At 39.9% G+C, this 15,884-nt stretch overlaps 1 protein-coding gene across 1 annotated transcript in view; it reads right to left on the reverse strand.

The window, feature by feature from the left end:
* The window catches only part of LOC124118239 (E3 ubiquitin-protein ligase UBR4-like), a 162,616-nt gene extending 147,867 nt beyond the window's left edge, over window positions 1–14,749 (reverse strand). The window contains exons 1-8 of the mRNA XM_048389192.1: window positions 14,612–14,749; window positions 12,559–12,656; window positions 9,788–9,891; window positions 6,952–7,084; window positions 5,728–6,106; window positions 3,009–3,255; window positions 940–999; window positions 6–187 (exon numbers count right to left, since the gene is read on the reverse strand). Of these exons, the coding sequence (XP_048245149.1) occupies window positions 6–187; window positions 940–999; window positions 3,009–3,255; window positions 5,728–6,106; window positions 6,952–7,084; window positions 9,788–9,891; window positions 12,559–12,656; window positions 14,612–14,727 (1,319 nt within the window). The 5' untranslated portion in view covers window positions 14,728–14,749. The remainder of the gene's footprint in view (window positions 1–5; window positions 188–939; window positions 1,000–3,008; window positions 3,256–5,727; window positions 6,107–6,951; window positions 7,085–9,787; window positions 9,892–12,558; window positions 12,657–14,611) is intronic.
* Window positions 14,750–15,884: the final 1,135 nt, after the last annotated feature.

Raw genomic sequence — 15,884 nt, forward strand, 5'->3', positions numbered from 1 at the left:
CATACCTTCTCCCAGAGCTGGGCCTGCTTGAGGGAGAGCTCGATTCCTTTCCCTTCTGTCCTGTCTCCCCGGACTTGTTCTTCCCTGCATCCTTCCTCTCCAGGATCATGGCAGGAGTCAGCCCCAGGATGCCCTGAAGGCCCTTCAGCAGCACCCAGGCAGCCAGCAGGTTCAGATTCTGGGCAACCTGGAGTGAATAAGTGAGTTTAACACTTTATTTTGCTTGTTGTTTAATATTCCAGCTATATGCATAGAAAAAACACGCCTCCGTAAAATCCCTCTGGTCTATGGCACTCGGGCAATTCTCTCGCTCGCAGTTTTACATTTTCAACCAAAACTTCAGATGCTTGTCTTATCCAACTTATGTACCGTCTAAATGCAAGAAATACCAGAAAAAATAAGAAAACATCAAGATACCTTATAGTGAAATAATACAGCGTGTCGTGGTATAAAAGGAATTCAATCAAAGTGTGCGAGAGAAAAAACACATGCAGCATGGACCAGCTGGAGTCATGACATGGAAAACTGAATAAGTTTTCATCACCTTTCCTGGTGGCTCATTGGGAAAACAGTGGGTTACAAAACTTAACACGATATGTGAGGTTGCAGGTTCGATTCAGATCATGGCATTTTCATGCCAAAAAATTGTGACCTTTAACCAATCAAAAATGCATATTGTGTTCATATCAAGAGGCCAGTTTATAAAACGTCAATTGTAAAACCTAGGTATTTCAATTGAAATTTGAATCAAATTTAATTTTATTCCCACTTTTTATTATGTTACATTTAACAGAATCTCTAAGCAAATTAATAAAGAGTTTTGCCTCGGCATCCAAGTGCAATTTGGTAAATTGTTTTGACTACTCAATCAAGAAAAGATTCTTATAAAGATCTTCTTAATGATCCTGTTGAAGAAAAGATCAGTGACAATATACATACACTTCCGCCTGCTCTGGTCGAGTTCCTCACAGCTGTGGACACTGTGTTGAATATTTCAAGCTGAAATAACAAATTCAAAACATTAAACATATGTATGGTGGCACACAAGAAACAGAGAGTCAGGAATATTCAATCTACAATCTACATCTGTGAGTCATCAGGAGTGGATCAAAGAAACCTGCGATCCATATTGTGAGCAATGTCCCAAACAATGGGACACACTGACACACAATCTACCAAGTCACTGAGTGAGTGAGTGAGTTTGGTTTTATGCTGCTTTTAGCAATATTCCAGCAATATCATGGTGGGGGACACAAGAAATGGGCTTCACACATTGTACCCATGTCAGGAATTGAACCCGTGAATTAAGCGTTACGAGCGAACGCTGTAACCATGGTAACCACAAGGCCCCTACCAAGTCACTGAGAATCACCACCTTGTCCATTTAGTCCATTTACCTGTTACCGCATTCTACATAATAAGTACCCGGGGCGCTCTCAAAATTAGAAATTATTTTGGTGGAAAAATCGTAAATTTCGTGGTTTATGCTGACAGCCTGAAATGTTAATATACCACAGATATATTTTTCCAGAATTTAATTGACCATAATTAAGGGTGCATATAACACACAAGTGTGTATTATACACGAATAAATAAGTCTTGTGTACATTGATCAATCAGAAGGGTTGCTAATTGGGATTGTTCACTAGCCAATATATTAGAAAATATCACTGTGGGCGCTTATTAGAGCGAGGCACTTATTACGTCGAATACGGTATATTAATGTGGGAAGAAAGTCAAGTGAGAGTAAATGGGGTTTAACGTCGCATTCAAGATTATTGCACTTATCTAGCGACACATATGCATGCTTGTATGAGGCAGTTTGTACTAGTCCAGACATATGCCGATTTCATCATGCCAGTACTAGTCCACACTGATATCCCACTGAGACACAGCACACTGACCACGAACCAAAGAGCCCTTGTTTTCTCCCCTTAATGCCAAGCACCAGGCAGGGTAACAATAAGTACAATCTTTTAATGTCGTCGTGGCATGATGTGGCCTTGGGATCAGGCCACAGACATTTTGCTCCGGGCAGATGCTCTATCCATGATGCCACGGAGGTGATCAATAGGTCCTTAAACCCAATGCTTGTCGTAAGAGCTGACAAATAAGATCAGGTGATTGTGTGACCTTAATGTGTGCTCCATCCACTAGATCACAGAAGTGGTCAATGTGGGAAGAAACCCTGAAGTGATGCAGATCAGCATGGATATGGTGCTGACAAACCAAGCATCAGAATCAGCAGATCCTGGCTGTCAAGGGAGGCAACTGTGCACATAAAAACAAGCACCTTCATCCAGTCTGAGTGAAAGTTGTTACTGCCGCAGTCAGCAATATCACAGCTGCCTCAAAGGATGGTAAGTAAGATAGTCAAGATGTGACTGGAAATTTTGGTTTGGTTTGGTTTGTTGTTTAACGCTACACTCAGCAATATTCAGACTATATGACGGCGGTCTGAAAATAATCGAGTCTGGAACAGACAATACAGTGATTGGGATTCGATGACATGCATCAACCATGTCACCGAGCCTGACCCCCCGATCCCATTAGTCGCCTCTTACAAGCATAGTCGCCTTTTATGGCAAACATGGGATGCTGAAATTGTGACTCACTCGCCCAATGTAAATAAACCTAAGCAACAGTTCACCCCATTGGGATACACTGACAAACATCCAGTCAGGTTGCCATGGTTACATAGTGATTGGAATACTCTGAGAATCATTTAGTCAGGTTGCCATGGTTACAAGGTGTAACCATAGTATCCTCATTACAAAGTTCTTATGATTTAACAAGAGCCAGAAGCCCTACTCTGCCTCGATATTCTGACAAGGGAGTGAGTATGGATATTCCAGCAATTTCACGGCGGGGGACACCAGAAATGGGCTTCACTTATTGTACCCATGTCGGGAATCGAACCCGGGTCTTCAGCATGACAAGCGAATGCTTTAACCACTAGCCCACCCCATTCTGACAAGGACGCACTTTGTTAATAAAGCCTGACTCACTGTTTTCTGTACAATACTTGTTCCATATCCTTCGATTTCCTCATCCTTGGATGCTGATGGCTGGTTTGCAGCAGTCGGCTTCACCATGTTCACTATAGTGTTCGCCATGGCAACCGTCACTGATGCATACAGGCAGCTCAGGGTTGCTGTGACAATTTTCTCCAGCCGTTTTGGGGTCAGAGGCTCCAGGGCTGGGAGGGAGAAGGCACGCCACACGATGGAAATATCACTCAGCAGCGCCTGATAGCTGCAAAAATTAGAAAAGAATTTTGGGGTGATCTCTTAACCAGCAAATAATCAGGAGTTGTAATGGTAGGTTAATATTGATAAATGTCACCTTAAATATTTCATTTTATAACACGAGGACGATAAGGACATCTTGAATGCCCTTCTTAAGTTCAAAGACTATTGACCATCTTAACCATTCTGCCAAGGGGAGACAATCAGGTGGTACTTTGGATTATGCATTCTTCCAAGTAGAGCCCAGGTCAATAATGTATTACTGGGACCTACTTTGCGTGAATATCCTGAGTATGTATCGGGCATTTTCAGACCAGAACTTCCCACTGGGAGACAAGCATTGTGTACAAGGGACCTATTCTGTCCCAAAATACCCCACTGGAAGACAAGCATGGAGTACAGGGGACCTATTCTGTCCCAAAATACTCCACTGGGAGACAAGCATGGAGTACAGGAGATCTATTCTGTCCCAAAATACCCCACTGGAAGACAAGCATGGAGTACAGGGGACCTATTCTGTCCCAAAATACTCCACTGGGAGACAAGCATGGAGTACAGGAGATCTATTCTGTCCCAAAATACCCTACTGGAAGACAAGCATGGAGTACAGGAGATCTATTCTGTCCCAAAATACCCCACTGGGAGACAAGCATGGAGTACAGGAGATCTATTCTGTCCCAAAATACCCTACTGGGAGACAAGCATGGAGTACAGGAGATCTATTCTGTCCCAAAATACCCCACTGGGAGACAAGCATGGAGTACAGGGGATCTATTCAGTCCCAAAATACCCCACTGGGAGACAAGCATGGAGTACAGGGGATCTATTCTGTCCCAAAATACCCCACTGGGAGACAAGCATGGTGTACAGGGGATCTATTCTGTCCCAAAATACCCCACTGGGAGACAAGCATGGAGTACAAGGGATCTATTCTGTTTCAAAATACTCCACTTGGAGACAAGCATGGTGTCCTAGGACCTATTCTGTCCCAAAATATCCCACTGGGAGACAAGCATGGAGTACAGGGGACCTATTCTCTCCCAAAATACCCCACTGGGAGACAAGCATGGTGTACAAGGGACCTATTCTGTCCCAAAATACGGTATTTTCTTGAGTATAGTGCGTACCCTCTAGCGGGTTTAGTATTTTGGAAAAAACCCATTCAAATTCCAAGCGCAGAAAAAAATTAACCGTACCCCTTCAGCGAAGTCCGGCAAACAAACGGCTGAATTTGAGATAAAAAAAATCACCAGACATGTTTATTTACCGTTGAAATAGTATTTATTGTTCTGCTGGGCATTGTTTTATATCCAGGGATTAAGATTACCTTGTGTATTTTCTCGTACACTAAGCAATCAGCTGTACACACGTTTTCTTGGAATAGACCGGTGATTCGGTCAAGACACACCCAATGATATAACTTTACAGAATTTTTTATGCAAGGATCGGCAAAAATTGTATCTGAAACTATTTTTTTTATCAGGAATAATATATTCCAATATATTGTTAATTGAGATGCAGCTTTTACTAAACATATTTAAAATAATAATAACCCTAAGCGAAGCAGCTGATCGCTATTGCCGGGTATATTTTTTTTTACATGGAACCAGTCTGACCAGTCACCGTCAAGGCTCATGCACCGTGTTTGCGAGAATTACATGTTGACGTAGAATCGTCAAACAAAAACAAATATGACTTTAAAAGAGTCAAAGTATGGCATTTATGATAAATGTATCCATTCTCTGTCAACTAAAGTTCAGGCGTCAATAGCGGTAATCCGACCGTGGTTGCTGTTAATAACTGTGAGTTGTGCGATCTTCCGATTGCTTCACACACGATTTCGCCGAAATTAATAAAAACAATATTCAAAGGAATTTTGAATAAAATTAATGAAATAAATTACAAACATAAGTCCAGATATACAAAGAACACTTTTTATAGCCAGACAGTGTAATGACATGATTAATTTGTGTACTTCAGTATGGATTTGTTGACATGGTATTTCCGGTGTTTCGTGCTCATGGTAATGTCTTTCCATCATGTACATGGGGGAAAAAACTTCCAAACTCATAATTTGTGTATAATGCGCACTCCCTTCTATACAGCTGTGTTTTTGGGAAAAAAAAGTGTGCACTATACTCAAGAAAATACGGTACCCCACTGGGAGACAAGCATCTGCTCCTGTCATATACTGATCAACAAGTACAAAATCATTTCAAATTTGAATAACAGGCGGTTTTATTTACTAAATTTACGGGACCACATGTGCATCAATTTGCACCAATCTAAACACACCTTGCCACGTGTGAGCATTCAGTAACTATCGCTGAAGGGAGCATTTATTCACCATTATGATCACAGGTCTTTGAAAGGCATTTAGGATACACATAAGGAAGAGAATTTATGGATGTCAACTTCTTTATTATGAGGAACACACGATAACCTTGTTGATATGGACAGCAAAGATGCTACAACCTACCTATTTCTTGTTGTGAGAGCCTCCGACAAAGTCCCCGGCATCAGGAATGTTTTCCCGGCAACAGCATCCTTGTATCGCTGGATGTATTTTCCAAGAAAGGTCAGTTGGAAGCAACAGTCCACCAGGACATTGGCGCCATTCAGCTGAAGCAAGTGAGCTGTGTTCTTCTTGGCAAACAGGACTGTCATCTCCTCTGTGGAATCGGCAACATGGATCACAGTGCTGTTGCCATCATTGCTCATAGTTTCTGTTGGGGTGCCAGTCTTCGGTACACCGCCGGCGCCCATTTCGTCAAAGACCGAGGTCAACTGGTCAAACAAGTTGTTTCCCGTGTCCAGGCGTGGTCTTTTCACTTCTTTTGGTTTTATCTCTTCTTGTTCTGGAAAACATTTCAAGATATATCAAATTATATATCAATAGTCACACATTGATACCATATAGCACTATTGATAGTATTGATGTCATACACAGTGATACAGGGACAAAAACTGTTTATCATTAACTTTGCTGTATATTTTAATCCTAATTTCACTTTTCTTTTAGACATAGGAAGGTATCCATTCAGTTATTGTACATAATCATAAAAAGGACAATAATCACGTTAAGCAATCTCCTCTCTAACATGATCCAATAAATCTAGGAATAAATAAAAAGTATTTGTAACTGTCAGCAAAAATATTCTGCTACAGCGATGCCAGCCCTTCCTGAATCTTACTAGTCTTGGAATAGCAGACTTTTGGGGTTACGGTTGGTTGGGTGGTTTGTTGTTTAACGCCGCACTCAGCAATATTCCAGCTATATGTCGGCGGTCTGTAAAATAATCGAGTCTGGACCAGACAATCCAGTTATTGACATCATGAGCATCGATCTACGCAATTGGGATCGATGACATGTATCAACCAAGTCAGCGAGCCTGACCACCTGATCCCGTCAGTCGCCTTTTATGACAAGCAGGGTCGCCTTTTACGGCAAGTGTGGGTTGCTGAAGACCTATTCTACCCCGGAATCTTCACAGGTCTTTGGGTTTACGGACAATAGTGATGTATCAGTGGTTTCAGCCATTAGTGTTCAATGTCAAGGGCAGTTTCAGTGTCCTTGAGCTTTGCTCCTACAGTATTTGAAACTTGGGATTAATCTTTTAACATATATCGAGTGAGTCATGTCAAGAGACGCTTCACATTCAGACTTCACTGTCCCTCATTACACCCCCTCGTCATTACGAACCTGTGTCCTCCCCATCTGTGATGTGGGGAGGTCGAGTGGCCGACTTCAACATTGAAGCAAACGTCACCACATCAGCCTTAGGTAGACATCCTCCTCCATTGCACAGCCCCTTGATCAAGATCATCAAGTACTTCTGCAAATGGATGATATGATGGAAGTAATAAAACTTTTCTCAAGCATATACAATGAAGTGTGTTTTGTCAGGTCATAAAATATATTTTTTGTTTTGTTTTGTTGTTTAACGCTGCATTCAGCAATATTCCAGCTATATGATGGCGGTCTAGAAACAATCGAGTCTGGACTAGACAATCCAGTGATTGATATCATGAACATCGATCCACGCAATTGGAATACGATGACATACATCAACACCTGATCCTGTTAGTCGCCTCTTAGGCGACACTTTTTTTATTTCTTGGTTTACGGATTTCAAACTCATTTCAAAAGTGAGGCAGGCCAATTAAAAAAAAAAGAAAAAAAAAGCCTCTCACATTTTTTTTACCTGAATTTTGTCCTAAAAAGTTAGGTAGGTATGAAAAAAAATATCCTGGCGTAATAAAAGTAAAATAACTCAATTTTTCAAGAACATTTTATTATATCCCTGGCACTCAGCTTGTGCAAAAATGGCAACATAAAGATATTCATGTCATGGGTGGAAATGCATGAAAGACACTGCTATTTTGGCAGCATGGGCAACGTTTAACTCTTCTAACACCAGCCAACCAGAAGATTACTGCTGTGACACCAAGTTCCCAGAGACTGTTGTGTGATAGATGAAACCAACATTTATCAAGGAATTATCTGCTGAAATTAACATCTTTGCTACTACATGTTTGGCCATACACTATTTGAAAGGTCTAATTAATCCTATTGTTTATAAATATGAAAGTTATGTGTATTTCATTATACAAATAATTCATGAACAACTAAATAAAGTTCGTTTTAAATAAATAATAATGTAAGCTAAAACATTCATAACGTCCAAATTAAGCGCAAATCTAACGATTTTTTCGGCAAATATAAGAATTCATAAAATCCACTTACCCATTTCTTTTTAATTTTCATTTGTTTACGTTGTTGGAACATTATTTTAAAAAGAATTACAAATAATATCTGTCATCACCCATTTCCCGATGATAGTGGCTGTCCGCTCACTAACATGAGGAAATACCTCGGTTTTCAAAGCTTTGTATGAATAACACATACGTCCTGCCATGTCAGTATGTACATTAAAAAAACTTATATTGTTTCACCGACAAAATCTGCTACAAGGTCCGTGATTGGTCAAATTTAAGCACGTGACCTAAGGCAGCTAATCAAATTACAGCAACGATAATTTTCAGATTTTGGCGAAAGGTTTGGGTTAAATCATGTTATTCTGAACGTTTTAGCATGAAATCGCGATCTATATTAAAAATATGGAACTTTATGGATGCATAGAACTAGGTTTCGAGCTGTGACAAAGATTTCTTATGCATATATTTTGGCATTAAGATCGTGTCCGAGCCGAGAAATCGAGGCGACGAAAGCCGAGATGTCATTTGACTTACGATATGCGATCGCATGAAAAGTTGGAAATAATAACTAAGATGTCAGTTTGGCAACTTTTATAGATATATTTTTGATGATTTTATTACTTTCTAAATAAAGACGTTTCAGCGCGTGAAACGTCTTTATTTTGATATTTGACATGTTCGATGAGGACCCGTTGTCGAAGTGTGTCCGAGAATTTTATTTTCAATAACATTGCGGGAAATAGTGTCAAGTGAATATATTTTTAATCTATAGATAAAAAAAATGATAAAATCAAATGGAATACGTATTTCAGACATTGTGAAATGTGATAGATTTAATAAATGAATGATATGACAAGTAGGTTAATAAAATTATAAACTATTTTGACGTGGCTTGGACGGTCTACCGTGCGGTGTGACTTGTGGCTTTGAACGGCCAACAGTGTTGAATTAGTTAAACTGGTCACCACTGCGCTTTGCGTTGACAAGCTTTGATGGTATTAGAGAAGGATCCCAGCAAGAAATATCAGAGTGACTTCCCTTTGCTTTACGCTCGAAGAGGAAATGAAATCTTTTTTTTTGTTTGAACTTTTTGTCGAAAAGATCGGCGGTAATAAAAAAAATGGTAATTTTCATTTTTATATTTTTTTAACATTTGGACTTTGAAAGAGCGGCGCATCCGTAAACCAAGAAATAAAAAAATTGTCGCCTTACGACAAGCATAGTCGCATTTTACAGCGTCTCAACGGGTCTCAAATATAGTCTGAATTCATAACGGTCAAGTTGGTCTGATTAGTCTTAGCTTTTAACATATTGTATTCACAAATGTTTTGGTGAACATGAAGGTTGGGCAGAATTAAAAAGATAATATTTTGTCCAAATGTCATTGTTTTAGTCAGATCTGTGTATGTATTTTAAGTGTTTGCATTGGTCTTCACAATAAGGGGGGTCCCCTTTGAAGAGTTAGCTGCAAGCATCCCTGGCGCTTGGCCATCAAGAAAAATGTTCAAATGTGGGCCTGAAAAGGTATATTGTAAGCCATTCTGAGCATAAATAGAGTGTCTGGTTGAAATCTTTCAGTGTCTGTTTTTATGTGTGTATCACATGGATTTTGGGAGGCGAGAGAACCTCGAAACATAACAATAAGTTATGTGTGAATTAAACTTTTTACAAAATGAAACATGTAAGGGGATGCATGTAGGTTTCAGTGCGTATCTTTGTATGTGGGACGCCGTAAACGCAAACTCAGTTTTTAATGTCAGGTCATGGTGCAAGACTGATTGCCTCTTCTGTGTCTCATCCAGTGTGAGAGTCAGACCCACCTGTGATATCGTGCAGCTCTCATTGTGGTTCTGTAGACGCAGCAGCATGAAGCGCAGCAGCACTCGACATGCATTGCTGGCCTGGATTAGTGTCGACTTGGTCACTGAAATTAAAGTGAAGTGGTTTATTTCACAATAAAACATTGTTCTATCATGACAGCATTTCTGGAGATTTGAAAATGCGCTCGTAACTTGATCATGTTGATGATGTCATATACGTTATTTTTTTATTTGGATAAGGGTCGACTTTGTCACTGAAATATAAGTGAAGTGATGTGTTTACCATGTGTAGATTTAAAAATGACTATACTACTCCACCTTTTAAAGGGACATTATCTTTCCATGATACACAAACATGATTCTCATTTGTCAAGTGTATATTTAAATCTCAAATATCTGATGATCCCTATCAAAAGTTGAGTAGTATAATTGTGAGTGAGTTTGGTTTTACGCCACTTTTAGCAATATTCCAGCAATATCACAGCGGGGGACAACAGAAATGGGCTTCACACATTGTACCCATGTCGGGATTTGAACCCGGGTCTTCGGCTTGACAAGCGAACGCTTTAACCACTAGGCTACCTGACCGCCCCAGTATAATCGCGAGAATGCTTCCAATACATATATATCCTCCCAGTCATGAATACTTGTCTCCCAACACTTCCAACTTCCAGTGATTTACTTGCCACCAAAGACTAGAATACCTCAGTGTAACTCTTAGTGTAACTCTTATCAATGCCAGAAAAACTTAACTGTGTCACAAGTGAGGAAGTCACAGTGCCAAAATAATTGGAGTTTACAAAGCCAGACTTGTATTGTGCCATTATTTTCAGTACAGTTACCCTTAGTTTATGGTCTAGGATCCGCTGATCTTACAATCCAGTGATTGACATCATGAACATCAATCCATGCAACTGGAATCCGATGACATTCATCAACCAAGTCAGTGAGCCTGACCACCGGATCCCGATGGTCACTTCTTACGACAAGCACGGGTGGTGCTGAAGACCAATGCTAACCCGGAACTTCACGGCATGCCAATAGCATGGATTAAACACCGAATGCAAAATTGGGGGAAAATCATGTTTTTGTTCAAGATTTGATTTGTTTTAATGTTCATATTTTTATCTATTCTGCTAAATTGGGAAATTTATATTTTTTAAAAAGGGACTTTTCTGTCATTTCCGGCAGATTTAGGACCAAATATCGGCCTCAGCAGGTCTAGATATATCCCTACAATACCTAAACAAATATTCCTCTACTCAACATGCTTGCACACCAGTTTTCCCACTCATCCGGCAAATTTAGAATTGATAGAAAACAGCTTTGCGATTGAGCTGAGGTTAACTTGTGCTATGTCACGTAACTTCCATTGACTCGGGGGGGGGGGGGGGGGGGAGAGTGCTTTGAAGCGGGCTATAGGGGACTTATTCTGCTTCTCAGAAATCCATGGGCAGCCTGAATTGCTCGTGGTGGGTATAAGATATTGATTCCCCAATTTATTTCCCTCCAAGGCAGCATACTTAGTATTTTATCAAGATCACATGGACCAATCAGATCTCATCATTCTGACACGGAGGTACGATAATTTCCCTTGCACACGTCACATTAATGTTGCTAATCATGCTAATGCATTAGATATGACAGTTATACAATTATGCTGACTATGCAGATTTATAAAGTTGGCACTTTAGTTTCCTATTCATTCAATTATTGTACTCATAACATGATAAAATGAAAAATGCTAACAGAATTAATGGACAAACTCATAAATGTGTCAGCATAACACTAGTATTTATTGTAACCTATTAGTTTTTGTATTGTGACCAACCAATCCCCTATGATATTGTAACCAACCAATTCCCTTACCAACCAATCCCCTATCACATTGTAACGACCCCATCCAATATCACACTTTAACCAACTGATTCCCTATTAAATTTTAACTCACTTATTTTATTGTAACAAACCAATTCCCTGTTATATTGTAACTAACCAATCCCCTATTATATTGGACCCGTGAAGATTCGGGGTAGAATAGATCTTCAGCAACCCATGATGCATGTCATAGATCCTAATTGCGTGGATCAAAGCTCATGATATCAATCACTGGATTGTCTGGGCCAGACTCGACTATTTACAGACCTCCGTCATATAGCTGAAATATTGCTGAGTGTGGCGTAAAACAACAAACCAACCAACCTATTATATTGTAATGAACTGATTCCCTATTACATTGTAACCAACCAATCCCCTATTGCATTGTAACCAACCAATCCCCCATTGCATTGTAACCAGCCAAACCCCTATTACATTGTAAGAAACCAATCCCCTATTTTAACTGCCATGTTACAAGGTCTACTGTGGCCTGTCATCCTGCAGGGTGAGGTGAGGTGAAATGAGGTTTAAAGTCGCGTCCAAGATTATTGCACTTATATAGCGACGTACATGCACGTGTATGTGTGTGTGTGGCTGCTTGTACTAGTCAGGACTGATGCCGATTTATAGTGCTAGCTCACTGAGATACCATGCCGCAGTTTAACATGAATACCCCACTCAGACACAGTATACTGACTCCGAGCCAACCAGTCCTTGTTTTAGCCCCTTAATGCCGAGCGCCAGACAGGGTAACAACAAGTACAATCTTTTAACGTCTTTTTGTATGACGCGGCCGGGATCGAACCCTGGACCTTCCGCTCTCCGGGCGGACGCTCTACCACTAGACCACGGAGGCGGTCTCCTGCAGGGTGAAGAGAGAGAGGTCAACGTACAGTTACTGGAACTTGCACTGATGAAATGAGAGGACAGGGCCACAAAGGAGGAGTAGAATGGCTCGAACTCATCATCATGTTCCAGGATATCCTTTTCACTGAAAACAAAAACACATATTGATAACCATGATCTTTTGGAAAATATATAATAAAACTGAATATAAATGAAAAATATAATAAAATAAAAACAGAAATGTTCGAAAATCAGAATGAAAGTCTGGGGTGTGAGCTTGTTATCGCCCTCATCATGTTTATTAAGGGCGTCTACTTGGTAAAAAAAATATCAGGTGAAATAAAGGACAAATGTACGCAATCACAGTCAAATGGTATTAATAAATCATTAAATGTTACTAATAAAGGTCATAAGAAAGAACAATGTATACTAAAGAACGTCAGGGCGCACAAAGGACGCCAAGTATGTTAAAGGACAATGTTAATAATATAGAACGCAAGATGGTGCTGCAATTTATACCACATTCCGATTTTAATCGGCCTGGTCCTCTGTGTATATGATAAATGTTGGCAATGAGCAACACGACAGCGACGTGCACAACACATTTGTATTTTGTCTTTTCTTGTGCACCCAATGTGTGACGTCATATACATGTTGCAATTCTATCAAGTGTTTAGTCATCGTCACTGGGAAAAGAAGGACATTTTGATATTTTTTTTTTGTTTATTTGAGAATTGACTTTCGTTCATATAGTTTGTGTTTAAAGCGTTTAATGATCTTTATTATCAATGTTGTCCTTTAGTGTACTAGGTGTCCTTTGTGCGCGCTTTTGTTGTTCAGTACATATTGGGTTTTTTCATCTTTATTGGTAACATTTAATATTTTGCCAATAACAATTGACTTAAAGGGCAATTTTTGTCCTTTATTTATTTAAACTGATATATTTTTTTAACAAATGGCTACCCATAGCTTATGATCTTATAAATAGTTAAAGATTTAGGAATCAAATATTATAGGAGCAAACCTCAATGACCCCACTTAATTTTGAATACTGCACTCACAATCGGAATATTCATGGAATTGAACTTCGGTCAACAAAAAGAACCTGGGTTATGGACACTGAGAAATTACCAAACTGGCATTCTTTTTCTCAGCCTTTGCCTCTAAGGAAGAGAATTTATGATGTCAACTTCTTTATTACGAGGAACACAACGTTTCAGAGAATGTGCTTTTATGGATGTTAACTTCTTTATTATGAGGAACACAACGTTTCGGAGTATATGCTTTTATGGATGTCAACTTCTTTATTATGCTTACTCCATCACTCCTTACTCATTCACCAGATGAAGCAGTACGCATAAATTCTGAAACATTGTGTTCCTCATAATAAAGAAGTTGACATCCATAAAAGCACATACTCCAAAACGTTGACATTTAAATTCCTTTCAACATGTTCAATGTCTTAGGCTCTAGTTTCCAATACATAGCAGGGAAAACAACAAATGTTCTCTACAAGCACAATAATGTAGCAATAATGATAACATGTGTGCATAGTGGAGGTAAGCAAACTGCTAAAAAAAAGTAATTCCCCGACCAGTACCTTCAGCATGTTCAGGAACATGTTTACACCACGAACAAGAGCAGATTGCTTCAGACAAGTGCTAATTTCTTTCCTTGCACATGCTTTATGGTTCAATTTTCCAATAAATATTCACCTGCTGTTCACATCAGTCTACGTGATACTTATCAGTGTCATTAGGCACGCCATAAGCATTAATTCCGTCTACCTGTTGGAACTAGTCCGATAACTCTATTTCCACAGCAACTTGGTCTACTGCGTTTTGTACTTTACAACGTCACACGGCGAACAGACTAAACAAGACAGATAAGCCTCCAATCTGGACATGCAAGCATTGGCTGTCCTACAATTTAGTAGGCCTACTGCGTACATATTGAACGAAGCATAACGACAATGCATCTGATTTCCTTGTGTATTGAAAGTGTTGGTGTAAACAAGTTGACACCAAATCTGCCTCATCATCTGCCGCAATTGATCATGACTAAAAGCTAAGTTGTAACTAAACGTATTTCTTGGTGTACCTTTTAAGTATGCCTTTAGTCAAATCTGGGAGGTCATTTTTGTTGAATGATGAGTATGAAGCCGACAAAAGTGGCTTTATTGCCAACGAAAGCCCTTGTCCTGGGCTGGTCGCCATTTCGCTTTCTTTCTGCTACCGGAATTCGGAGAGTTATCTCCCTTGAATTATATTTTAACATTCGGGATGTTCCGGTATGTTTCGGTTTCTACGAACTAGACTTGATTCGGCTCGCTAATGTTTGCCAGTTTGGTATGAGTTTGTTGTTTAACGCCACACTCAGCAATATTCCAGCTATATGACGGCGGTCTGTAATAATAGTCTGGACCACACAATCATGAGCATCGATCCACGCAAAAAATAGGACACGATGACATTCATCAACCAATTTTTTAAGTCACTCGCCTCTTACGACAAGCATAGTCGCTTTTAACGGCAAGCATGGGTTGATGAAGACCTATTGTAACCCGTCCAGTGATTGACATCATGAGCATCGATCCACGATACGATGACATGCATCAACTAAGTCAGCGAGCCTAGCCATCCTATCCCGTTCGTCGTATCGTGATGAAAATTAGATGAGTTCTGCACTTGGTGTGTTTTGTGTATGTTCCAGAAAATTAGATTCGACCCAAAAATTACGAATTTTATTAAAACGTACCAGGATGAAAACAGTCGCGGAAACACTGCAAACTTCAGGTTAATAACACAGTCTGAGGTATGATACTCGTCCCCACAACATCACCATCAAACTCCCCTGAATCTACAATCACACAATACGTTCCCCTGTACCATTCCCTTGAATTTACAATGACACAATACGCTCCACTGTACCCGTCCCTTGAATCTACAATAACACAATACGCCCCCTGTACCCGTCTCTTGAATCTACAATCACACAATACGCTCCCTGTACCCGTCCCTTGAATCTACAATCACACAATACGCTCCCCTGTACTCGTCCCTTGAATCAACAATGTCACAATACGCACTCCTGTACCCTCCCTTGAATCAACAAGGTCACAATACGCTCCCCTGTACCCGTCCCTTGAATCTACAATGACACAATACGCTCCCCTGTACCCGTCCCTTGAATCTACAATGACACAAGATAGACACAATTTTATGGATAACAACTTCTTTAATACAGTATTAAAGAAGTTGTTATCCATAAAATTGTGTCTATCTTGTCATCCGCCAACTTCTAAGTAATGCCTATCAAACAAGTTACAATGACACAATACGCTCCCCTGTACCAATCCCTTGAATCAACAAGG

The sequence above is a fragment of the Haliotis rufescens genome, unplaced genomic scaffold, assembly GCF_023055435.1.
Source record: "Haliotis rufescens isolate VD_foot unplaced genomic scaffold, xgHalRufe1.0.p SCAF_8, whole genome shotgun sequence".
Taxonomy (NCBI): Eukaryota; Metazoa; Mollusca; class Gastropoda; order Lepetellida; family Haliotidae; genus Haliotis; species Haliotis rufescens.